Source organism: Mauremys mutica, chromosome 10 (genome assembly GCF_020497125.1).
Source record: "Mauremys mutica isolate MM-2020 ecotype Southern chromosome 10, ASM2049712v1, whole genome shotgun sequence".
NCBI classification, from domain to species: Eukaryota; Metazoa; Chordata; order Testudines; family Geoemydidae; genus Mauremys; species Mauremys mutica.
In genome coordinates, this window is record NC_059081.1 from 75,953,060 (window position 1) to 75,978,832 (window position 25,773).

Consider the following 25,773-nt stretch of genomic DNA (forward strand, 5'->3'; position numbering starts at 1 on the left):
AATGGAGTGGGTCACGCAGAAGTCCCACAGGAGCATCGCTTCCCTGCAGAGGAGGGAGGAGCGGGCTCCGCCCTGTTTGTTCACGTAGAACATTGCTGATGTATTGTCCGTGAACACTGTCACACAGCGGCCTTGCAGGTGGGTGCGGAAGGTGTGGCAGGCGAAACGGATCGCTCGCAGCTCGCGGACATTGATGTGCAGAGCGAGCTCCTGGGGCGACCACAGGCCCTGGGTGTGAAGGTCGCCCAGGTGAGCTCCCCAACCGAGCGCTGAGGCATCCGTGGTCAGAGTGGCGGACGGGCGAGGAGTGTGGAACGGGACTCCCGCACACACGACCTCTGGGTCGAGCCACCAGCGGAGGGACTCGAGGGTCGGCTTGGTGACCGTGACCACCATGTCGATGGGATGTTGATGCGGCCGGTACACCGAGGCGAGCCAAGACTGGAACGGGCGGAGGTGGAGCCGCGCGTATGCGGTGACATACGTACATGATGCCATGTGGCCCAGGAGGCGGAGGCAGGAGCGCACCATCGTGGTCGGGAAGGTGACGAGGTCCCGGATGATGGAGACCATCGTCTGGTGCCGAGATCGCGGTAGGCAGGCTCGGGCCAACGAGGAGTCGAGGACCGCTCCAATGAACTCCACCCGCTGCGATGGTGGACTTCTCGGCATTGATGAGAAGACCGAGTCGCTGAAAGAGGGACAGGATTTCTGTCATCTGGCCCATTACCAGCTGTCGAGACTGTCCGCGAACCAGCCAGTCGTCGAGATACGGGTAGACGTGTATCTGACGACGGCGGAGGGCTGCGGCAACCACTGCCATGCATTTGGTAAACACCCTCGGCGCGGTGGAGCGTCTGAATGGTAACACGGCGAACTGGTAGTGGGCGTTGTTGACCACAAAACGGAGGTAACGTCGATGAGGAGGGTAGATCGCGACATGGAAGTAGGCGTCCTTCATGTCGAGGGCAGCAAACCAGTCTCCCGGATCCAGAGAGGGAATGATGGTCCCCAGGGTGACCATGCGAAACTTGGGCTTGAGCAGGTACTTGTTCAGCTCGCGAAGGTCCAGGATAGGACGTAGCCCTCCTTTCGCTTTGGGGATGAGAAAGTATCCGGAATAGAATCCCCTGCCCCACCTGTCTTGAGGCACTGCCTCTATGGCACCCACGCTCAACAGAGTCTGGACCTCTTGTAAGAGGAATTGCTCGTGAGAGGGGTCCCTGAAGAGGGACAGGGAGGGTGGGTGGGAAGGTGGGGGCGAAACAAATTGGAGGCGGTATCCCGACTGGACTGTTTGAAGCACCCAGTTGTCCGATGTTATTTGGGACCACGCCGAAAAGAAACGGGAGAGGCGGTTGTAAAAGAGAGGGGCAGGATCTGGTAGGGAGAGTGATGGGCCGTCCCCGGGCGTCCCATCAAAAGGCCTGCTTGGGGCCCTGAGGGGCCTTGGAAGGGGCCTGGGCCTGGTTGCGCCTATTGCCGGATGGACGACGGCGATTTAGGCCCGGTCACCTGCTGCTGTACGGGCGGTACCGTTGTTGGGGAAAAGACCGGGAGGGTTGCTGCCGGAAGGACCTGCGCTGCGGTGCCGGTGTGTGCATGCCGAGGGTGCGGATGGCAATGCGACCGTCCTTCAGGGTCTGGATCCGGGAATCAGTTTTCTCGGAGAAAAGACCCTGGGTGTCAAAGGGCAGGTCCTGCAATGTGTACTGCACCTCCGGTGGCAGGGTGGAGGACTGCAGCCAGGGGATGCGCCGCATCGTCACGCCGGAGGCTAAGGTCCGAGCTCCCGAGTCCGCGGCGTCGAGGGCGGCCGTGATGGAGGACCTGGACGATTTCTTTCCCTCGTCCAACATCGCCGAGAACTCCTGGCGGGAGGCTGTTGGCAGGAGCTCTGTAAACTTCACCAGGGATGCCATGATGTCATAGACGTACCTGGCGAGGAGGACCATCTGGTTGGCGATGCGTATTTGCAGGCCGCCAGCCGAGTAGACCTTGCGGCCTAGCAGGTCCATTCGCCGCGCGTCCTTCGACTTAGGCGCAGGGGCAGGTTGACCATGCCTCTCCCTGTCGTTGACCGACTGAACGACCAACGAGTCCGGGGTTGGGTGAGTATAGAGATACTCGTAGCCCGTGGGGGGGACTGAATATTTGCGCTCGACCCGACGAGCCATAGGAGGGATGGACGCCGGCGTCTGCCAGAGTGTGGTGGCGTTCTTTTGTATTGTCCGTACGAACGGTAACGCCACTCGCACTGGAGTCTCCGCTCCGACAACATTTGTGATAGGGTCCTCGTCCTCCTGAACCTCCGGCACGGGAAGATCCATGGCCGTCGCCACGCGGCGAAGCAGGTCCTGGTGATACTTCAGGTCTATTGGTGGAGGCTCCTTGGAAGAAGCTCCGGCCACTGCCTCGTCCGGTGAGGACGACGAGGACAAGCCCTGGACGGCGACCTCCGTCGAAGGACCCGCGGACTGTTCGTCGGCTGGGTCGGGCTGCATGGTCCCCTCGCGGTCAGGCTCGCGTGGTGGTGAAGGGGGCGGCCGGCTAACAGTCGCCTCTGGTACCCTGCGCTCGGAGGCAGTGGCTCTTGGGGGCAACCGTACCCCCTGAGACTCATACTGGGCCCATGGTACCCAGAATCCCCACTGCTGTGCCCCCTGGGGTTGACCATGTGGGGTAGGCGGTAGGTGTCCATTGCTGTCCGCCGCGGAGACGACCGACGCAGGGCGGGATGGCCAAGGCGGTGCCGAGGCGCTGATGGATTGCGCCGTCAACTGAGGCAATCCGGCCCCGGACGGTGCCGAGTATCGGTGCCGGTCTTCACGGTACCGGGTTGGCGACCGAGACCAACGTCTGCCGTGGAGCCGGGAGCTCGACCGGTGCCGGGAGCTCGACCGGGATCCGGACCTGCGGTGCCGGGAGCGGCTGCGCGAGTCGCGGTGCCGAGAATGGTGCCGGGACGGAGACCTCCATCGGTGCCGACGCGACGGCGATCGGGACCCGGTGCGATGCCGGGAGTGCGACCGGTACCGCGATGATGAACGGTACCGGGACTGCGACCGACGTCGAGACGGCGACCGGTACCGCGATGGCGAGCGGTGCCGAGATCGCGAGCGACGGGACGGTGACCTGCGGTGGGACCGGGAACGTGACCGGGACCGGGAGCGTCGTCCGTGCCGTCTGTCCGGAGAGGGCGGCCGGATCATCCTGGCCGGCTTTCCTGCCGACACGACAGCCCGCACCGGCGGTGCCGGGGGCCGGAGGCTCGGTGCCTCTATGAGCTGTATAAGCTCGCGCGCCGAGGCGAATGTCTCCGGCGTAGATGGCAGGCCGGGCTCGACCACAGTCGGTGCCGGGGAGCGTGGCAGTGCCGGACTCGACGGCCCTTGCGGCGCCGGAGTCAATGGTCCAGTGCACGTCTTGTGCACGGCCACCGCGGGGGCCGCAGGTGGCGCAACCGTCTTCGCTGAGTCGTCAGCGCGGGCCTTAGCAATCGCCTCCGCCAGCTTGTGCTTCTTATAAGGCGAGAGCGAGCGGTGCCGGGTCTTCGGGGCCGCTGGCCGAGGCTGCGGAGCCGCGGTGCCGGAGCGGCTCGGGGCCACCGGTGCGCTCTGCACTGATGAATTTCTCGGTGCCGGCGCGGACGGTGCCAGGGGCTGGAGCGACGCCTCCATTAGGAGCTGTTTTAGTCTAATGTCCCGCTCCTTACGAGTTCGCGGCTTAAAGGCGGAACAGATAGAACACTTATCTGTTTGGTGACCTTCTCCAAGGCAACGGAGGCAGGCGTCGTGCGGGTCCCCGATTGGCATAGGCCTCTGGCAAGATGCACAGGGCTTAAAGCCCGGTGCCTTGGGCATGAGCCCGCACCAGGGGAGGAAAGGGAGGGGATACCCCCCTTAACCTTATCCTAAAATCTAACTAACTAACTATCAAAACTATCTACACTAAGTACTAAACGAACTATATACAGAGAACAGTAGCGAGAGCTAGGGTGGTGGAGGACAGAGAGCACTCCACAGTTCCAACTGGCCGTCACGGGCGGTAAGAAGGAACTGAGGAGCGGACGGGCCGGCTGGGGTATATAACAGGCGCCATAGAGGCGCCACTCCAGGGGGCGCCAGCCGACCTGCCGGAGTTGCTAGGGTAAAAAAGTTCCGAAGAGCCGTGCACGCGCGGCACGCACACCTGACTGGAATGCATAGGAGCAATCACTCGAAGAAGAAGAATGGCTGACAGAGGAGCGGATAGCAGGGTGGCTGGCGAAGAGGAGTGGATAGCAGGGTGTTTGGCGGAGAGGAGCGGATAGCAGGGTGGCTGGCGGAGAGGAGCGGATAGCAGGGTGGCTGGCGGAGAGGAGCGGATAGCAGGGTGTTTGGCGGAGAGGAGCGGATAGCAGGGTGGCTGGCGGAGAGGAGCGGATAGCAGGGTGGCTGGCGGAGAGGAGCGGATAGCAGATTGGCTGGCGGAGAGGAGCGGATAGCAGATTGGCTGACACAGGAGCGCATAGCAGATTGGCTGGCGGAGTGGAGCGGATAGCAGATTGGCTGGCGGAGAGGAGCGGATAGCAGGGTGGTTGGCGGAGAGGAGCGGATAGCAGGGTGGCTGGCGGAGAGGAGCGGATTGCAGGGTGTCTGGCGGAGAGTAGCAGATTGCAGATTGGCTGGCAAAGAGGAGCGGATAGCAGATTGGCTGACACAGGAGGGGATAGCAGATTGGTTGACGGAGAGGAGCGGATAGCAGATTGGTTGGCGGACAGGAGCGGATAGCAGGGTGGCTGGAGGAGAGTAGCGGATAGCAGGGTGGCTGCCGGAGAGGAGTGGATAGCAGATTGGATGGCAAAGAGGAGCGGATAGCACATTGGGTGACACAGGAGCAAATAGCAGATTGGCTGACGGAGAGGAGCGGATAGCAGGGTGGCTGGCAGAGAGGAGCAGATTGCAGATTGGCTGGCAAAGAGGAGCGGATAGCAGATAGGCTGGCGAAGAGGAGCGGATATCAGATTGGTTGGCGGAGAGGAGCGGATAGCAGGGTGGCTGGCGGAGAGGAGCGGATAGCAGATTGGGTGACACAGGAGCGGATAGCAGATTGGCTGACACAGGAGGGGATAGCAGATTGGCTGACACAGGAGGGGATAGCAGATTGGCTGACGGAGAGGAGCGGATAGCAGGGTGGCTAGCGGAGAGGAGCGGATAGCAGGGTGGTTGGCGGAGAGGAGCTGATAGCAGATTGGCTGGCGGAGAGGAGCGGATATCAGGGTGGTTGGCGGAGAGGAGCGGATAGCAGGGTGGCTAGCGGAGAGGAGCGGATAGCAGGGTGGCTGGCGGAGAGAAGAGGATAGCAGATTGGTAGGCGGAGAGGAGCGGATAGCAGGGTGGCTGGCGTAGAGGAGCGGATAGCAGGGTGGCTGGCGGAGAGGAGCGGATAGCAGATTGGTTGGCGGAGAGGAGCGGATAGCAGGGTGGCTGGCGGAGAGGAGCGGATTGCAGGGTGTCTGGCGGAGAGGAGCAGATTGCAGATTGGCTGGCAAAGAGGAGCGGATAGCAGATTGGCTGGCGGAGAGGAGCGGATCGCAGATTGGCTGGCAAAGAGGAGCGGATAGCAGATTGGCTGACATAGGAGCGGTTAGCAGATTGGCTGACACAGGAGCTGATAGCAGATTGGCTGACACAGGAGCGGATAGCAGGGTGGCTGACGGAGAGGAGCAGATAGGCTGACGGAGAGGAGAGGATAGCAGGGTGTCTGATGGAGAGGAGCGGATAACAGATTGGCTGGTGGAGAGGAGCGGATAGCAGGGTGGCTGGCGGAGAGGAGCGGATAACAGGGTGGCTGTCAGAGAGGAGCGGATAACAGATTTGCTGGCGGAGAGGAGCGGATGGCAGATTGGCTGGCAAAGAGGAGCGGATCGCAGATTGTCTGGCAAAGAGGAGCGGATAGCAGATTGGCTGACACAGGAGCGGATAGCAGATTGGCTGACACAGGAGCGGATAGCAGGGTGGCTGGCGGAGAGGAGCGGATAGCAGATTGACTGACGCAGCAGCGGATAGCAGATTGGCTGACGGAGAGGAGCGGATAGCAGATTGGCTGACGGAGAGGAGCGGATAGCAGGGTGGCTAGCGGAGAGGAGCGGATAGCAGATTGACTGACGCAGGAGCGGTTAGCAGATTGACTGACGGAGAGGAGCGGATCACAGATTGGCTGGCAAAGAGGAGCGGATAGCAGATTGGCTGACGGAGAGGAGCGGATAGCAGATTGGCTGGCGGAGAGGAGCGGATAGCCGGGTGGCTGACGGAGAAGAGCGGATAGCAGGGGGGATGACGCAGAGGTCGGATAACAGGGTGGCTGGCGGAGGGGAGCGGATAGCAGATTGGCTGACACAGGAGCGGATAGCAGATTGGCTGACACACGAGCGGATAGCAGATTGGCTGACACAGGAGCGGATAGCAGTGTGGCTGACGGAGAGGAGCGGATAGCAGGGTGGCTGGCGGAGAGGAGCGGATAGCAGGGTGGCTGACGGAGAGGAGCGGATAGCAGGGTGGCTGACACAGGAGCGCATAGCAGATTGGCTGACGGAGAGGAGCGGATAGCAGATTGGCTGACACAGGAGCGGATAGCCGATTGGCTGACACAGGAGCGTATAGCTGATTGGCTGACGGAGAGGAGCGTATAGCAGATTGGCTGACAAGGGGGGAAAGCAGGGTGGCAGACGGAGAGGAGCGGATAGCAGGGTGGCTGACAGAGAGGAGGGGATAGCAGATTGGCTGAAGGAGAGGAGCGGATAGCAGATTGGCTGACACAGGAGCGGATAGCAGATTGGCTGACACAGGAGCGGATAGCAGGGTGGCTTACACAGGAGCGGATAGCAGATTGGCTGACACAGGAGCGGATAGCAGGGTGGCTGACAGAGAGGAGCGGATAGCAGATTGGCTGACACAGGAGCGGATAGCAGGGTGGCTGACGGAGAGGAGCGGATAGCAGGGTGGCTGGCGGAGAGGAGCGGATAGTAGGGTGGCTGGCGGAGAAGAGCGGATAGCAGGGTGGCTGGCGGAGAGGAGCGGATAGCAGATTGACTGTCGCAGGAGCGGATAGCAGATTGGCTAACGGAAAGGAGCGGATAGCAGATTGGCTGGCGGAGAGGAGCGGATAGCAAGGTGGCTGGCAAAGAGGAGCGAATTGCAGATTGGCTGGCGGAGAGGAGCGGATAGCAGGGTGGCTGACGGAGAGGAGTGGATAGCAGGGTGGCTGGCTGAGAGGAGCGGATAGCAGATTGGCTGACACAGGAGCGAATAGCAGGGTGGCAGGCGGAGAGGAGCGGATAGCAGAGTGGCTGGCTGAGAGGAGCGGATAGCAGATTGGCTGGCGGAGAGGAGCGCATAGCAGGGTGGCTGACACAGGAGCGGATAGCAGATTGGCTGACACAGGAGCGTATAGCAGATTGGCAGGCAGAGAGGAGCGGATAGCAGATTGGCTGGTGGAGAGGAGCGGATAGATGATTGCCTGGCAAAGAGGAGTGGATAGCAGATTGGCTGGCTGTCATAAACAGTTAGTTAAGGGTTAAGGTTTTTTTCTACCTGTAAAGGGTTAACAAGCAGTACCTGTAGGTTTTTTTCTACCTGTAAAGGGTTAACAAGCAGTACCTGTGAACACCTGACCAGAGGACCAATCAGGGACAAGAGATTTTCAAATCTCTGTGGAGGGAAGTTTTTTTTTCTTTTCTTTGTGTTAGAGAGTCTCTCTTGGGAGTTAAGTGAGTCCAGACATCTTAATCAAGTCCTCCCAGGTTTCTGCAATAAATTCTTCTATTCAAGCTAGTGAGTATTAGCAAGGAACTAGTATTCTTATACTTTTATTTCTGTATTTGCAATTCTGTGTTTTGCTATAGAATTTCTTTAATTCTGTACTGTTATTGCTTTTACTGAGAAAGAAAGGAGGGGGGATTCTCTCCAGAGATTGATAAGTTTAGACCCTGTGTATTGTTCCATCTTGGTATTACAGAGACAGTTTACTTTCTTTTATTCTTTAATAAATCTTTTCTGTTAAGGACTTGTTTGATCTTTCCTTGGGTGAATTCTCAGGGAAAGGGGAGGAGGGAGGAGGAAGGCATCCCTCTGTAGTTGGATCCCGGTATCTCTCCTAGGAAAAGGGAGGGGGGAGGAAGCAGGGGGGTATGGTTTATTTCTCCTAGGTGTAAGAACTCCATGGATTTGGGGCTCTTGGGATCCCCAAGGATTTTGTGGAAGGACTGTGTCCCAATACACGTACATTATTGGGTGTGGTGGCAGCTTTTACCAGATCTAAACTAGGATTTTAGTTTAGGGGAGTCCATGCAGGTCCCCATATTGGAACCCAACAGTTCTAAGTGGGGGAGAAACCTATGACAGGGGTGCTGGAGGCAGTTGATGAGGGCTCAATAGAATCTATCTTAAGGTCATCCACTGAGTACCTGTGTAAGTGCAAAATGCGTGGGCGCATGTTTGTGAGGGAGGAGGGGGCTTTTGCTGTACTGTGTGAGCTGCCCTCGGCTGTGGACCCTCTACAGGTTCCAGGCTCGATAGCAGTGGAAGATGGTGAGTGGAATGTAAGAACCACTGGGAGCCAGCCCTCACAGAATGCAGAGCAGTGCTTGACATGGGATCCCAGGTGACCATCGTATTCCAGTCTTTCTACCAGCAGATGCTTGGGCATCTGCCTATACAGCCCCTGACAGGACTTGGCCTGTGTGGCCTTAGCATGGATGAATACCCCTACCAGGGCTATGTCATAGTACACCTGGAATTCCCAGAAGAGATTGCTGGGGTAAGACAGGAGGTGGACACTGCTGCTTTAATATGCCCTGACCCCAAAGGAGCCTCTGATGTGTCTGTGCTAATAGGGACCAACTCCAGCCTCTTTAGGATACTTGCCGATTACAGCAGAGAGCAAGCAGGAGACCAATATCTGAATACCTTGGTGATACACACACGCTGTGCCGTGGCCTACAGAAAAATTGAGGACACAAGGAAAGTGATACCTGATTTGCCAGTGGGAGCACTGAGGTATGCGGGCCCGGTCCCTTTGGTGGTGGCAGCAATGTCAGAAAAGGAGGTGATTGTCAGGAGTACCTGCCTAAATAAAAAAAAATTTATTGCAAGTGTTAGTTTACTTGGACGACCTGATTGTGTTTGGAAGAACCTTGGAGGAACATGAAGAAAGACTTCTTAAAATGCTCGATAGGTTGGAGGCATATGGTTTGAAGCTTTCAATTGACAAATGCCAGTTCTGCCAAACCTCAGTAAAGTATGTCGGTCACATCGTGTCCCAAGAGGGTGTGAGTACTGATCCCGATAAAATAGAAGCACTCACTACCTGGCCACGTCCCACTAACTACAGAGAACTCAAGACCTTTCTTGGATTTAGTGGCTACTACCGCAGATTTGTGAAGAACTATGCCACAATTGTAAAACCTCTGAATGATCTTACCAGGGGATACCAGTGCAACAAGTACAAATCTAAGACCCGGAATAAGAGGAGGCCTCCAAAGCCTCCTGTGCAGAGACACTATGGCCCCTTCGAACCGTTTGGCCCACGGTGGGATGAGAGATGTGAGAGGGCTTTTCGGGAAATCATTACTCGCCTAACTCATGCTCCCATCCTAGTCTTTGCTGATCCAAGCAAACCATTTATCCTGCATACTGATGCCAGTTTGGAGGGTCTGGGAGCAGTACTGTACCAGGAGGTGGAAGGCAATCACAAACCTGTAGCCTTGGCCAGCCGAGGACTGTCTGACAGTGAAACTCGATATCCCATCCACAAGCTGGAGTTCTTGGCCTTCAAATGGGCCATCACTGAGAAATTTTGAGACTACTTGTATGGTGCTCAGTTCCAGGTGTGGACAGACAACAACCCACTGACTTATGTGTTAACGAGTGCTAAGTTGGATGCTACAGGGCAGAGATGGGTGGCAGCCTTGGCTAGCTATGAGTTCAGCATTCAATACCGATCCGGGAGAAGCAATGTAGATGCAGATGCATTGTCCAGACGTCCGCAGACACCTGAGGTTGCTGTGATACCCACAGATGGAGTGAGAGCTATTTGCAGCGTGAGTCGCAGAGAGCCGGAGGCCCATGAGAGCCTTCATGGATGTGTTGCTGAAGCTTTGGGCCTGCCCCCTGAATGCGTGCCTTCTGCTTCAGTGAACTATATTGCATTGGACCAATCTCCCTTGCCCATGCTCAATGCGGCTGACTGGCAGGAAGCCCAGCTGCAAGATACTGACATCCGTGATACACTACTTGCCAAAAGGGAGGGGCGAAGCCCGGCTGCGGTTGTCCCGCCCAACCCAGAAGGTAAGCTGCTATTGAGAGAATGGACCAAACTAAAACTGATTCAGGGAGTGCTACACCGTGTGACCACAGATCCTTTACAAAAACAACGGACCCAACTAGTGCTGCCGAAAGAGTACAGAGCCCTGGCTATGAGGGCCCTGCATGATGACTTTGGACATTTAGGAATGGAGAGGACCCTGGAACTTATTCGCAGTAGGTTCTATTGGCCCCGGATGGGCGAAGATCCAGAATGATGTTGGGACAGGAATGTCTCCATGCTGATTCTGTAAGTGAGCAGTCTGTGCTTAGGGTGCTTTCCTGGCTAAATGCCAAGATTCCTGTACTATGAACAACATCAATATCTACATGGGTTTAAGGTTAATTGGGTTCCAAACATTGGCCAGAGCTGGTATGGATAAAGTAGCTGTTTTCTTTAGCTCTTGGCAAGATCACATGAGACATACAGGAACCATGCTGCAAAAGCTAACCAAGTTATACCTTGAGTTTGTAAAGAGATTCATTCATGTTATTGAACATGACTTTGATAAACCATTTCTGTTATACACTGGTACGGCCTCTAGCCCAACACTAGCTGTAGTGAGACAGACCCAAGGATGGGGGGCTCTTGGGATGCAGTCAGCGATGTTTGTGACATCCCTTCCTGCATCAATTTTGCGTTGGGGGTGTGACGTTATTGATATAAACTGGGACCATATAGAACATGGGTTGCAACCAAGGTCCTGTAGTGGCACCAAATCTTAGGTAAAGGGGGTCATATAAGGTGTCTAAGACCAGATTATGGGTTGCTGGTTATAATTATGCTGTCTGTATGTCTGTATCATTTTTAGTTGAAGTTATAAATGTTGGGTCTGTGCTGTCTGTATTTCAAGTTGGGGCAGTGCTTCTGGGGGAAGCATCCCAGACAAGCTGGTGTTAGCTCTGCATAGCCTGCTTGATGGCCCATTAAGGACCATCAGCTACACAACTGACCCATGGAGAGAAGGCAGACACACCTTGTGACTCAGCAAGGTATGCAGAGACTTGTCCATGTGACTGCAGACTCCATTTTGCGGTGATTTTCCACAGTAAGAACAAAGAGGTTCTTACACCTGGAAAAGCCTATATAAGGCTGATGCATCATCTCCATCTGGTCTTCAATCCTGCTTTTTACCTCTGGAGGGACTTTGCTACAAACTGAAGCTCTACACAAGGGACTGAGGACCCGTCCCGGCGGGGGATGTTTTCCAGAGACTTGATTTGAACCTGCAGTTTATGCCATCACTGCTGCAAGCCTGAACTAAGAACTTTGCCATTACTGTATGTAATTGATTCCATTTAACCAATTCTACCTCTCATCTCTACCTTTTTCCCTTTGTAAATAAACCTTTAGATTTTAGATTCTAAAGGATTGGCAACAGCGTGATTTGTGGGTAAGATCTGATGTGTATATTGACCTTGGTCTGGGGCTTGGTCCTTTGGGATCGAGAGAACCTTTTCCTTTTATTGGGGTGTTGGTTTTCATAACCATTTATCCCCAGGATGAGTGCACTGGTGGTGATACTGGGAGACTGGAGTGTCTAAGGAAATTGCTTGTGTGACTTGTGGTTAGCCAGTGGGGTGAGACCAAAGTCCTTTTTGTCTGGCTGGTTTGGTTTGCCCTAGAGGTGGAAAAACCCCAGCCTAGGGCTGTGACTGCCCTGTTTGAGCAATTGGTCCTGATTTGGCACTCTCAGTTGGGTCCCGCCAGAACCGCATCGTCACACCTTGATGTCTACGTCCTTCTGTTGCTGGGGCAGAACAGAGATCCCACCCTCGTCGCCACGTTGTTATATCCTTGAGGGCAGCAGTTTAGGAAGAAATCACTGGAGACACAGAGAGCTGTAAACCTTGGAGCAGCCATTTATTGCCACACACTGAACTAACCAAACCAGCCAAAACTGGCTGGGCTATCCCCTAATAGTCTAACTCAGTTGCCAGAGCAACAACAAGATTCTGTTACCACGACAACCAAATACACAACACCCCACTATCCCAGTATTTGTCTGTAACCAGCCCTGGGTGCTGGGACAAGGGAGAGGAAGGTAAGGAAAGTTTCGATGAGCCTAGGCAGCCGTGTGAGCTGATGGCTTTGTCTAACCAGTTGGGGAAGGCAAAGTTAGTGGAAAATGAGTGTCCCTATATCTTCCCTGTTCCCTGTGTGGAGGATTGTGACAGTGAAGGAAATGTGCCTGTGTCTGTCAGGGGTAATGACTTGCCTATGGAGGAAGCTACCCCAGTCTCCAAGCAGTTGTCTGTGAACAGTCCTGTGTGCTGGGACAAGGGAAAGGATATCCCAAGCTGTGTGTCTGGTGAAGGGGAAGGTTTCTCCAGCTCTTCTTTGTCTGTGGAGCAGAGAGAAGGTGCCTCTCAGCCTGTGATGGTTGAGAGCAGTGCAGTTGTCTCAGAGTTGGTTCTGGTTACAACTAACGCCCAGAAAGGGAATGGTCCTAAATTTGTGTCTGCTAGGGAGAGTGACACTGTAACTAACAAGATCCCAGAGGACAAATGACTCTGGTACTGTTGCTTAGTGTGTTGCTGGGAAAGGGTGTAGCAACTTTATCTAATCAAGTTGATACCCTAGCAAGGGCACAAAGAAACCATAAAACTGATTTGATTTTGTTGCCCACTGACAGTGTGGAAACTTGTAACCAGAAGGAAATGATTCCTGAACTTGTGTGTTTTGAGACTGACAACTTGTATGTTGCCTAGTCAAGGCACCGAGAGAATTTCTCTCCTGTGTGGAGGAGTCTCTGATGTCCAATCTGGTGTTAGCTCCAACTGAAGCATTTTCTAGGCTAAGGACATCTGAGAGGCTCTTCCCTGTATGGACTTGCTGACGCTTGATGCTGTGTGAGCACCAAATGAAGGTACCCCTTCAAGCTCTTTCTTGTGTAAATTATCCGATGGGGAATAATTTGTGAGCTCAGACTGAATCTTTTCCTGCAGTTATTGAAGCTTTTCTTGCATTCCAAGTATTTATCGGTTCTCTCTCTGATGTGAAGCAAGGTTTGATCATCAATGAAACTTTTTCCAGTCGAGGCATTTATAGATACAGTGCCATGTGGATTCTGAAATGTTTAGGAAGGTATGAGCTAGAACTGAAGCTTTTCCCACCATCCAAGCATTTATGGGGTCCCTCTCTTGTGTGGATTGTCTGATGTATATTAAGATTTGAACCCTCATGGAGGCTTTCCCACAGTGCAGGGTGGGCAGAAAAGTTTTGCTACTCTGCAACATGGTCAAAGGGCCACAGCGGCCACATTTCAGGTCGGAATCTGGGATAGGGTTGGTTGGACTGAGGTCTACATGCTGCAGTGTGGACACCAGAGCCCCAGATTTGAGCCTAGGTTAGTGTAGATGCTCAAGCCCAGGGTTCTCCGACATGTGCCAGCTGCAGAGGTGAAAGTAAGCTGGTACGGTCTGGTATGGTGTACCGGCAAGAACTGGTATGCTGTGCCAGACTAGACTGGCTTCCCTGGGCCCTCTAAATCACCGCTGGAGCCCTGCCGCCCTGGGGTAGCGGTGGCAGGGCTCCGGCGGTGATTTAAAGGGCCTGGAGCTCCGCGGAGGCCAGAGCCCCGGGCCCTTTAATTTGCCCCTGAGCCCCGGGGCTCCCAGCCACCTCTGCAGCTGGTAGCTCCGGGGTGATTTGAAGGCCCTGGGACCAGGGCCGGTGCAACCATTTCGGCAACCTAGGTAGTCGCCTAGGGCACTGGGATTTGGGGGGTGCCATTTTCTTCGACAGTGACCGCAGCGGCCAGATCTTTGGGGGGAGGGCCGCCTGCAGCAAGTAAGGGGGGGGGCAACATGCAGGGGAACTCCCCACCCCAGCTCACCCCTGCCCTGCCTCCTCCCCGAGCATGCCATAGCTGCGTCACTTCTCCTGCCTCCCAAGCTTGCGGCGCCAATCAGCTTAGGCACCGCAAGCCTGGGAGGCGGGAGAAGTGAAGCACCGACGGCGTGCTCAGGGTGCTGGTGCTCGTGCTTGTGCGCAGAGCAGGGGTGAGCTGGGGCAGGGGGGCGCCTCAGGGCAGAGGGGGGGGAGCTGCCGCGGGGGGGGGGCGGACCTCAGGGCGGAGGTGCGGGGGGTTGGGGGGCAAAGTGGAAGTTTCGCTTAGGGCCCGAAACATCCTTGCACCGGCCCTGCCAGGACTCCCAGCCACAGCCAGAGCCTCAGGGTCTCTAAATATGGAAAGGCCCTGCCTCTTCTGGCTGAGGCCACACCCCCGCTCAGGACTCCGTCAAGTACTTTACGTTACTGTCACCCCTGGCCAGCTGACTCCAGACCCAATGACCCTGGGCTTACATTGCAGTGTAGATAAACCCAGAGTGACATACAGGCATATCCTCATTAGAGTGCAGTGACACAACCAGTTCAGGAGAAAAAAAATTCCATGACTATCTTCAAAACTCACATCTGGAAAATGAAAGGGAAATAAACAAGGAAACACTTTTATATGCTTTATATACATAAAGTAAATGACAGGCTTAAAGGGAACTGGAAGGGAACTTTCATAACAAGACCATGTGGGAAAAACATCAAAAAAATTGAAGTATTGTTCTGAAAGGCATTAAAGTGGAAATATTGCAAATGCACTCTGGGGTGGAATTAATGAGCAGAGGTGAAAATGGGACAGTGCACCAATGAGAACTGGCTGCCGGTACCGGCCCGCACACGGCCGATGTTAAAGCGCTGCTGAGTTGCTTTAACGTCGCTGCCCTTTTTTTTCCTGGCAGGGCCACTGATGTGGGTAGCAAAAGGGGCAGCAGCTCTGGGGGGACCCTTCAAATCGCTGCCACGGTCCCAGGATTCCTGGCTACTGCTGCTGCAGCACCAGGGCTCCTGGTCCCCAGCCCCGCCCCTTCCACCAGAGGCCCCGCCCCTTCCAGTGACCAGAGCCCCCCCCCACCTTGCCCAGGAGGGACCTGGGGTACCAGTAAGTCCCTCTGCTTACTTTCACTCCGTTAACGAGTTACAGTCACACATCAGAAAGATTTTATAGCTCTCCCTCTCGTGTTTTCTTTCCTTCTCCCTTTTCTTTTATTTCATCCAGTTCTGCACATCATTTTAGCTAGCGCTGTTTTCCATCCATTTATTTCTCTGTCTGCCCCAAATCTCTTTCATTCCCTATCACAGATCGTTCGAGCTCAGGTTCCCAGTTCTCTCCCCTTCCTCCCCCTCTGCCCCAAGTGTCTCCACTTGCTTTCACTCTTTTCGCATTAGTTCGCTGCCCACCTCACCTTTCCCCAGGTTTCTCGATTTACTCTTGTTTTACTTTATTTCCTGCCCCCCCCTTGATTTCTTCTCTCCCTTCTGATGAAACCTGCCTCTCCCCTCCCCGCAGCCAGCTCACCTTCATCCAAATGACATGCCCTCCCCCGCCTCCCGCCCCCTCACCACAGCATCCCTTCCCCAGGGGCCTGGAGGTCACACCTGCCAGTCCCTGGGACCGGGTCTCGATCTCCCAGGCTCCCTGCTGGTGCAGAGTATCCCCCTTCTCCCCACACCTCCCAAATCACAAGTAATTTGGTGTCTTTGCCACCCCCACAGCTGCCTGTCCCCGAGCCCACCTAGCAGTTACAGCCCCAACCCCCACATCACCTCTGTCCCTGACCCTCCATCAGTTCTCATCCTGCAGCCCCACACATGCCCCTCAGGAACCCTATGCACCTGCAGCAGCTCCAGGAGTTATTCACCCCCCCCCAGCCCTTCCCATCCCTGGGGCTGCAGGGAGGGAGGGGGAGTGTCATAGAGATTAGATATTGGGGTTGGGTAGACAGGTGTCCTCCAAGGTCATGAAGATGAGCCAGAGGCTAGGTAGATGAGAGGCCTCCAGTATCACAGACTAGGATGACTGTGATTAGAGACACCCATTTTTTCATGCCCATTGGCCTATTCCCACCATGTCTCAGTAGCACTGTCTGAGCCAGAATTCCCAGAGTCCTCCTGTGCCAGAGGACAGTGACATACGGCGGCAAAAGCCTTGGGTGGATGAGATTGGCGGAGGTAGAGAAGCCACCCCCTGTTTTCCATACTTTGGCAGGGCAGACACCTAGCAGGGCCGCCAGGGTCGTGGGCACTGCATGGCAGAAAGCCTGAAGGAAACAGGAAACTTCCAATGTCACAAAGACAAGGGTGTGTGAGACTCCAGGGCGATATCCCCCCCATGTCTCAGCAACACTGTCTGAGCCAGGATCCTGTCCAGACCCAGAACCAGGGACGGATTCGCTGCCCGGTGAAAGAGGCTGGCAGGAAAGTGAAGATCGGGGCCTCGTTATCAGCATCAAAAAATGCCACCTGCCCCCATTCACAGTCCAGAGAAACCCGGATCCTTCTGGGGACCCGGCTCAGGGGCAGGGGGGTCTCAGGGAAGGTGAGAGCCTGGAACTGACACCCCCACCACTGCACAGCCCAGATCCCCCCCTCAGGGTTATGACCGATCCAGCCCTTCCTCCTCACAGACTCTCTGGCCACCCCCACAGCCCAGCATTCCCCATCCCCCACCTCCACCCCCCAGCAATGTCTCCCCAGGGTGAATCCCTCACAGCCCAGCACACAGAGCTCAGTGTCAAATCGCTCAGGGTTGTCGGGCAGATCCTGCCGGGCGTGTCCCCATCTCACATGTCTCCGATCCTCAGACAGGGCGAGCTGGGGATGAGCCGTGTCTGGATCCAGAGTCACCGTCACTGGGGACAGAGAGAATCAGAGCGTGAGGGGCAGAGCTCAGCCCTGGGGGAGGCGGGGACCATTTCTCACACTCCCCAGCAGCCCTGGGACAGGCCTGGATCCCAGGGAGCTGCCTCGGCCCTGGGCGCCTGACACCGAGCAGAGACGTCACTGCAGTTCTCAGCCTGGGCAATGGGACCCACTTTTGTACATTCACATTTGGTGACAGAGGCTGCAGCCCCCTGCTCCTCAGCTGGCTCTAGCTCAGATGGCAGAGGCTGGAGCATAGGGGCCGACTCCGTGGGCGCTCTGAAAAATTGGGCAGCTCCCCACCCCCCTGCCCAGCTCACCTCCACCTCCGCTCCGCCTCCTCCCCTGAGCGCACCGCGTGCCCGCTTCCCCCCTAGCTCCCAGCACTTGCACCTGTTTCGCTCGGCCGGGAGGGAGGGGGCAGGAGGGGGAAGGCAGCACGCTCGGGGAAGAGGTGGGGCCGGGACGGGGATTTGGAGAAGGGGTCCAATAGGGGCAGGGAGGGGCTGAGACTTTGGGGAAGGGGTTGGAATGGGGGTGGGGTGGGGGTGGGGAAAGGGTGAAGTCAGGGTGGGGCCCGGGGGCGCGAGCACCCACCGGCACTGGGGGAAGTTGGCGCCTATGGTCTGGAGAGGAAAAGGGTCACAGAGATGAGAGCACCTGGTCTCTGATTTACAACGCCAGCCTGGGGAGCTGCTCCTCTGCCCTGAGTGCCTGGGACCCAGCAGAGATGCCCTGGCAGCTCCTCCCCCCGCTGCTGGGACCTGCTGTGAGGGCTGCAGAAACTGCCTCTCTCCCCCCTCCCCTGCTGGGGCTGCTCCTCGGAGGGTGAGAGAGGAGGAACCTGACGTTGTGCAGAGGGGAGGGAGAGGAGGGAGGCACCAGATATAAACCCAGGGGGAAGCTGCACGCTGAGCCCATCCTCCTGTCCCTGGCCTGGGCGAAGAGGAGGGGACAGGGCGTAGGGGCAGAACCACTCCAGCCCAGAGAGTGGTCAGTAGGGGCTGGCCTTGGGAAGAGAGAAGGGAGGAGGTGGCAGCGTCAGAGGGACACTGTATCTCTAGCGGAGGAAGAACTGGTGGCAGGATTGTTTGTGTGACTTCTGCGCGGGATCTCCTCTGCATTTCAGGGGGAGGGGGGGTGTCACAGTCGGTGTTGGTTTGGTTTGTGTCTTTAGCTATTTGTTTATAAAACTGTTTTCATGCATTTTTTTCTCTGAAGTGAAAGTTAATCTCTCCTGAAATCTCTCACCTGGTCTGCATGAGCCTAGGGATTGCCCTCTTTTTGTCTGAATTTCGGAGCACAATCCATGAAGCAATGCGTGGGAGAGCCCAGCCCTGGCCTAAGGAAAGGTCGGATGTTGGAGAAGAGCAATGAGGGAGACCCCCCTCTGCCAGGGTAAAGGAGAGGGATGTGTCTGCCCTAAGGGGAGAGTGCTCTCTACGCATTCCTCTCAATTTAATATTGAAAGGGCTTATGAATGTCTATGAAAACCCCAGGGTCAGAGTTAAGGGGGTTTGGATGTTGGTCACTATCTGTTTCTATTCACTGGCGTGGGCATGAACTGAGCACTAAGGTTGGTGTCAGGACTGTTTGTGCGACTTCAGCTTGGGATCTCCTTAGCAGTGAATGTTTTCTTTTTAAGTCTGGTCGGTGTTGGTTTGGTTGGAAACTTTAGCTTCAAATTAATGGAAATGTTTTCATGGAAATTTTCTCCTTTTTTAAAGATAACCTGCACCTGCAATCTTACCCTGTCTGTGTGCTCCTGTCTCTGGTTCAGATAGCAGAGTGTCTGGAGATGGAAAGGATAAAAGAGAGGTGAGATTTCATGCTGTCATATTTATAACATCCCCACTCTCAACTGACATAATTATGTCTTACTAATGAGAGCGAAGCAGAGCCACACCCACCTCTTTAATAATAACTAATCTGAAACCTTCTATTTCAGGGGTCACAAGGCCCATCAGGGTAATCTGCTGGTGGGCAGCAAGAGAGTTTGTTTGCACGGCCCCCTGCAGCTCCCAGCTGCTGTGGGTTTCACACAAGAGGCTCCTGTGCTGGAGGGACTCACCAGGATTTACGCCTTCCCTTTTGGCCCACACCAGCTGCCGTATGGGGCCAGAGCACAATGAAGGGCTGGGTCCACATTTCAGAAGTGGCCAGAAATGTTGGGTTCTAAACTGCTCTCGAGCACATGCCCTGTGCTCGAGTTGTTAGTTGGGAGAGAGAAAGTGAGATACCCCAAGCTGTGCTATATTTTTACCTTAATGATTTTGCCAAAGCTCTCTAAATGAATCAACGTGAGATATCCTGGGGCCTGGGCCCCTGCTACATCTGCTCAATTTGACGACTTTCCATTTTGTATTAAATAGATACATAACCTAATTATTAACCAATTGGCCAGAGTCTAACTCCTCCCACAGTCTCAGAGACACACCGTGATTTCCCATCCTAGATCCCAACTCTCAGTACCTTTGAATTTCCTCAAAGTCTCCATTAAAACAATATTTTCTTGGGAGAAATCACTGAGTCTCTTCTGTAGCTCCAGAGAAATCTCCATGGGCTGCTGGAACTTCCCCGCCTCACACCTGGGGAGAGAGAATTTCATTGTTACATTTCAGTCACTAACTCGCCATCATTCCTGGCTAGCGGAAGTCCCTGCTCTGCGGGGCCTGCAGCACAAACCATGGCTGTGCCACCTTCCCCCAAAAGCCCAATTCATGTTCTTCCGCTCTGGCCTGCACACAGCAGAGGAGGAGCCAAGTCTCCAGGGCCAATTCTCTCCATGTTTCTTGTGTGCATCGTGCTATAAGATCTTTCTTTCAGGTAGTAGACTGAGACCTCAGCTGCACCCAAACCAGCTCATTCCACACAGGTCTCCAGACAGATTTCCAGTGGAAAAGACACTTGATCCCTGCTGAGCAGGGTCTGATCATTACCAGTATGTCAGGGATGAAGGGCTCGTATTGCATCTCCAGAACCCTGAGGCAGCCAGTCCCCCAGGATGACACATCTCATGGGAATACTTTAGGTCAGTCTTTCCCACTGAATGGATATTCCAGAGTCTTCTATAAAAGACTGAGACCCTCTGGGTTAAGTTGATCAGAGAAATGTGTATCCAAAAAGTGACCCTGCCCCACACATTTTGCTGTAGAGCCCTGTGGAGATGTGTTGTTAATGTTCTCTCCAAGCCCTTTCACAGCACCGTGAAGTACAAGGGGGGTGAGAGAGACACGTACCCGCTCACGGTGCTTCTGAAGTCCTAGAGAGGAAAGAAACAGAAAAACAACCTTAGTCCCACGTGCTATGACGCCATCCACTGGGCATCCCAGGGAAGGGAATTTGCAAAATATGAGGAAAAGCAGCTTGGCCTGGGGCCCAGGCTATGGATCTGCTGACTCAATGTCACCTTTATATCTACGAGTGACACTGAGATCTCCCACTGCTGCACCCCAATGCCCATGATTCAGGAGCTGTCCTGTCCCTGCGGTGGGATCTGGGATCTTTCTAACTTAGTCTCACCTGCAGGAGTTCACTCGCTGGCTTCTGACCCTTCCCCTCCAGCTCACTGATCAGCTCACTGAGGCGGGAAATCTCCTCAGAGAGTTTACTGGCATTGTCATTCTGTATCTTTACAACCTTCCTGTCCAGCTTCTCCAGCTGGGCCAGCAGGAGTTGCTCTTGTTCCTCCAGGAACTGCCACAGTTGCTGAAATTCAGACACAATCTTCTGCCTCTCATCTTGTGTCTGGTCTATTAAAAAAAAATGGCAGGCCAGGGACATAGAATCTAGGGTCCTTTCATGGAGTGCAAAATGTGCAGGAGACACAATTTCTTTGCAAACTCTAAGGTGTCTGACACTTGACTTTACCCTGTGGTTAACAGGGAGAGGATTTTCTAACACGTTCCCACTAGGGTGACCAGACCGCAAGTGTGAAAAATCGGGATGGGGGTGGGGGTTAATAGAAGCCTATACAAGACAAAGTCCCAAATATCAGGACTGTCCCTATAAAATCAGGACTTCTGTTCACCCTAGTTCTCACCAGCCCTAATATCTCTCAATGGGAAGTTTCTATGACTAACATGGGCGGGACACTGTGTTATCAGAGGTCTATGTTAATCCAGACCCAGAGCAGAGGAGGCAGGACTCAGCACTACATTGACAGAGATGCCAGGGGAGAAAAAAGAATTGAACAATTAAACAAGGCAAGAAATGCCTGCAGACTCAGGCAGACGGCGCTGCCTGGGATATAGGTCAGTTCACCTTGGGAGGAGTTTTGTGAAAGCCGCAAGGGCTAGAAATGAACTGGAATGGAAGTTTAGATTCTGCAGAACATGTTGTCCTGATCCAGGCAGAGGATTTCGCAGGGCCAGTGTATGTGTGTGCAGACATGAATCTAACATAGCAATCCCTGGTCATGGAGAAACACACACAAGTCCACTTTCTCCAAGGCCACAGAGGAGTCTGTTTCACAACAGACCTCCCACTGCAAGTCTCTGCAGGTTAATAGCACTGGGCACCTACCAGATATTCCCAGGTTTTTCCCTTTCCAATCACTTTAAATCCCAGCAGCTTTTCTCTCTCTTCCCGCAGAGTCTCCAAATAGGCCTGAACCTTTTCCTGAAGAAACATAAATGATTTGAGTGAGTTTATGTTGAGAGTTCAGAGTGTGTTTGTGGAGAGGGGTGTTTTTCCATCGCAACCCAAGATTCTGTAGGTGACTGTCAGCTCTACAGGGTCCATGATATCAGGAACCACAAGAAAATCAAACCTCATTAACAGAGACTAGGATTGTTTTCTATTCAGACAGTTTAGAATTATTTGTCCTCTTTCTACACTGAGTAAAACCAGCAAGAAGCTGGAGTCACATGGTGGTGTCATAACTATAAAGGAAAGGGAACAGCCCTCCTGTGTACAATACTATAAAATCCCTCCTGGCCAGAGACACCAAAATCCTTTTGCCTGGAAAGGGTTAAGAAGCTCAGGAAACCTGGCTGAGACCTGACCCAAAAGGACCAATAAGGGGACAAGATACTTTCAAATCTTGGTGGGGGGAGACTTTTGTTTGTGCTTTTTGTTTTGGGGGTGGTTCGCTCTTGGGACTAAGAGGGACCGGACATCAATCCAGGCTCTCCAAATCTTTCTGAACTAGTCTCTCATATTTTAGACTTGTAAGTAACAGCCAGGCAAGGCATGTTAGTTTATCTTTGTTTTCTCAACTTGTAAATGTTTGTTTTTGCTAAGAGGATTTACCTCTGTTTGCTGTAACTTTGAACCTAAGGCTAGAGGGGGTTCCTCTGGGCTCCTTGAATCTGATGACCCTGTAAAGTTATTTTCCATCTTGATTTTACAGAGATGATTTTTACCTTTCTTTCTTTAATTAAAAGGCTTCTTTTTAAGAACCCGATTGATTTTTCCTTGCTTTAAGATTCAAGGGGGTTGGATCTGCACTCACCAGGAATTGGTGGGGGGAAAGGAGGGGGAATGGTTACTTTCTCCTTGTTTTAAGATCCAGGGGTTTGGATCTGTGTCCACCAGGAACTGGGTGGAGAAGTCTCTCAAGGCTACTGGGAGGGAGATAGTCTGGGGGAAGGTAGACAGAGTTTCCCAAATAACTCTTAAAGGATTTGGGTGGTGGCAGTAAAACCAGATCTAAGCTGCTAATTAAGCTTAGAGGTTCTCATGCAGGTCCCCACATCTGTACCCTAGAGTTCAGAGTGGGGAAGGAACCTTGACAGGTGGTGAATCAATAAACCTACATTTGACAGTTTCCGCTAACAACTTTGGCTGGTGCTTGGCCACATACACAATAACACAGTTCAGACTGCAACCCGGTCTAATCCCAATGGTATCCGCGCTCTGGGGCCCTTCTGTCTTTGGATTCCAGGTGCTGGGGGTCCGCACAGCGTTTGGCTCAGGGACCCCCCTAGTGCTGGTCGACCTCTGAGTATTAACCCCTCAGGGAGCAATACGGGAATTCAGAACCCCCGTGGGAAACCTCAGCTCCCTGCTGGGCCTGGGATTGTCATCAAGGCCTCGGCCTTGAAATGGCCACACTTCATTACAAGCAGGATCTGTCGGGGAGGCAACATGGCCCAGTGGCTGGAGCTTTGGCCTAGGCCTTAGAAGAACCGGATTCTGTTCCCAGCCACTCATTCTTCTTTGAGTGCTTGCTCATGTCCATTCCATGTAGGGTGTGCGCGCGCTGCGTGCACGTTCGTCGGAGACTTTTTACCCTAGCAACTCAGTGGGTCGGCTGGGCGCCCCCTGGAGTGGCGCCACCATGGCTGCGGATATATACCCCAGCCGACCCACCCACTCCTCAGTTCCTTCTTACCGCCCGTGTCGGTCGTTGGAACTGTGGAGTGCAGCGTAGCTGACCTCCACCTCCCTAGCATTCTCTGATAGTTCTTATTCTTGTTGTGTAAATAGTTCTCAAATTCGTTAAATTTAGATAAGATAGTTAGCTTTTAGTGGTTTAGTTACAGTTTAGTTACAGTTTAGTGAGTTAGTCGGGCTCGGGGCTTAGGCCCTACCCGCACCGGAGCCGGAGCTCATGCCCGGCTCCCCAGGATTCAAGCTGTGCTCGGCTTGCCATCGCCCGATGCCTACAGGGGATCCACATTCCTCCTGTTTGAAGTGCCTCGGGGAGTCACACTTATCGGCTAAGTGCTCAATTTGTAAGTCGTTCAAGCCTCGTACAAAGAAAGAGAGAGAGACATTAGACTTAAGCAGCTCCTCATGGAGGCAGCTCTTACCCCTCCGTCTTCTGCACCGAGCGCAACCCCTTCGGAATCAAAGAGCGCCTCTTCGGCACTGGGCCGCACCGGTGCGGCCACTACACCTCGGCACCGGACGCCTGCTTCCAAGTCAGGCCAGAACCGCTCGCTTTCACCTCAAGCGAGAAAGTCTAAGACCCCTGCCGCCCCGGCACCGCCCGCGGTGCGGCACGAGGGCACAGCTCCACCGCACCGGCTGGTCCCTGCAGCCATGGCACTGCCTGCTGAGCCGTTGCCGTCGACTCCGGTCCACCAAGGGCCATCGAGTCCGGCACCTATCTCCCCGGCACCTGCCGCGGTGGAGTTGATCGTCCCATCCACGCCGGAGGTCTGTGAAGTGGCGAGGGACTTGATCGCGATCTCGGATGCGGCACCGCCGCCACCCCCGGCACCGCCGGTGCGGGTCATCCGATCAATTGGGAAACCGGCCCTGATCCATCGACCTTCAGTCAGTGCCCCCGACCGGCACCGCTCCCGATCACGGTCCCATCGGCGTTCCAGATCCCGGCACCGGTCGCGTTCGTCCCACCGCTCGCAGTACCGGCACCGCTCCTTGACAAGATGCCGGTCGGACTCGCGGCACCATTCCCGTTCCCGCTCGCCGTCTTATTAAACTCGACGTCGTTCGAGCTCCCGGCACTGATACCGGCACCGCTCCACCAGGAGCCGCTCTCGACGCCGATGCTCTCGGTCACGGTCGACCTCCCGGCACCGTCCCGGTCGCAGGTCCCGGAGCCGCTCTCGGTACCCGAGTCCCTCACGGCACCGCTCCCCGGTGCGGAAGAGCACCAGGTCGGTGGGGACGTCGGCCCACGGCCTATCTGCTCCACCATGGCCTTCTCGACACCCCTCGGCTTCGTCTCAGGCGGGTAGCCACTACTCCCAAGACCCAGAAGCAGATGTGCCGGAGGGTTTATTTCAGGACTCCCGCTCTGAATCGCAAAGAGTCCAGCAGTGGCCCTTTTGGACAGCTTGGGCTTATCACCAGGCCAAGGTGCTCCCCTAGCTCTGTCGCAGACCGTCCCTTCCGACCATCGGGCCCCTGAGGCAACCGTAAGTCGCCCTCCACCAGCTGGATGCACAGCTGGATGCACAGCTGCCTCCTACCACCACCTCACCCGAGCAGCTGGAGCAAGAGCCTCAGCAGGAGGAGCTCCTCCAGGAGGTCCTCGCCCCCGGTGTTTCATCCTCTTCCTCACCGGATGAGGCGGTGGCGGGTGCATCGTCAACGAGCCCACTCCCAGTGGACCTCGCTGCGCATCAGGACCTCCTCAGGCGAGTTGCGCTTAACATTAACCTCCAGGTGGAGGAAGTCGAGGACCCGGTCTGCAGCATTTTGTCAGCAGATGCGCCCACCAGAGTAGCTCTGCCCTTTATCAAGACTATCCAGGCGAAGGCTGATACGCTGTGGCAAACGCCGGCTCCCAGCCTGTCTTTTTCCTTCCTGATCTATTTTTATAAGAACATTAAAATGGCCGTACTGGGTCAGACCAAAGCTCCATCTAGCCCAGTATCCTGTCTACCAACAGTGGCCAATGCCAGGTGCCCCAGAGGGAGTGAACCTAACAGGTAATGATCAAGTGATCTCTCTCCTGCCATCCATCTCCATCCTCTGACGAACAGAGGCTAGGGACACCATACTTACCCATCCTGGCTAATAGCCATTAATGGACTTAGCCACCATGAATTTATCCAGTTCTCTTTTAAACGCTGTTCTAGTCCTATAGTTTCTTTTTCCTGTCCCTCTCCTTCTGCTTCTGTTCAATCAAAATCTGACTTAGCTGGCCAAGGCTGTGTGTTCTGAACACTACTGTAAGCCTGTGAGCAGAAAGCAGCTAAATGCCGTGCCCCAAGCAGCCCGATGGGGGTACAAGCTTGCTAGGTCTCGGAGCGGCTGGCAAGGCCTTGTGCTAGGCCAGAGCCAGAAGCTGCATCTTCTATCTTTGCTGTT

The 25,773-nt window shown here is 54.7% G+C and overlaps 1 protein-coding gene across 1 annotated transcript; it reads right to left on the bottom strand.

Annotated features, from left to right (window-relative positions):
• Positions 1-15,976: 15,976 nt before the first annotated feature.
• On the bottom strand, positions 15,977-24,230 carry LOC123378764 (tripartite motif-containing protein 15-like). The gene is made up of 8 exons (XM_045032891.1): positions 24,113-24,230; positions 23,580-23,738; positions 21,568-21,588; positions 20,566-20,795; positions 20,283-20,305; positions 19,516-19,631; positions 18,794-18,835; positions 15,977-17,033 (listed from the first exon to the last, which is right to left on the bottom strand). Exons 1-8 carry the CDS (start codon positions 24,228-24,230, stop codon positions 16,519-16,521), a joined length of 1,224 nt encoding a protein of 407 aa, XP_044888826.1. The 3' UTR covers positions 15,977-16,518.
• Between the last annotated feature and the right edge of the window lie 1,543 nt (positions 24,231-25,773).

Excerpts from the sequence above, each read along its gene's own strand:
- LOC123378764 (XM_045032891.1), bottom strand. The coding sequence starts at position 24,230 with ATGACCCGCACCGGCGGTGCCGGGGGTGGCGGCGGTGCCGCATCCGAG. Across the intron at positions 21,589-23,579 it reads GAGCTCCGGCTCCGGTGCGG|GGAAAAACCTGGGAATATCT; the intron begins GTAGGGCCTAAG and ends GTGATTGGAAAG. Across the intron at positions 20,796-21,567 it reads GAAAAACCTGGGAATATCTG|ACCAGACACAAGATGAGAGG; the intron begins GTAGGTGCCCAG and ends TTTTTTTAATAG.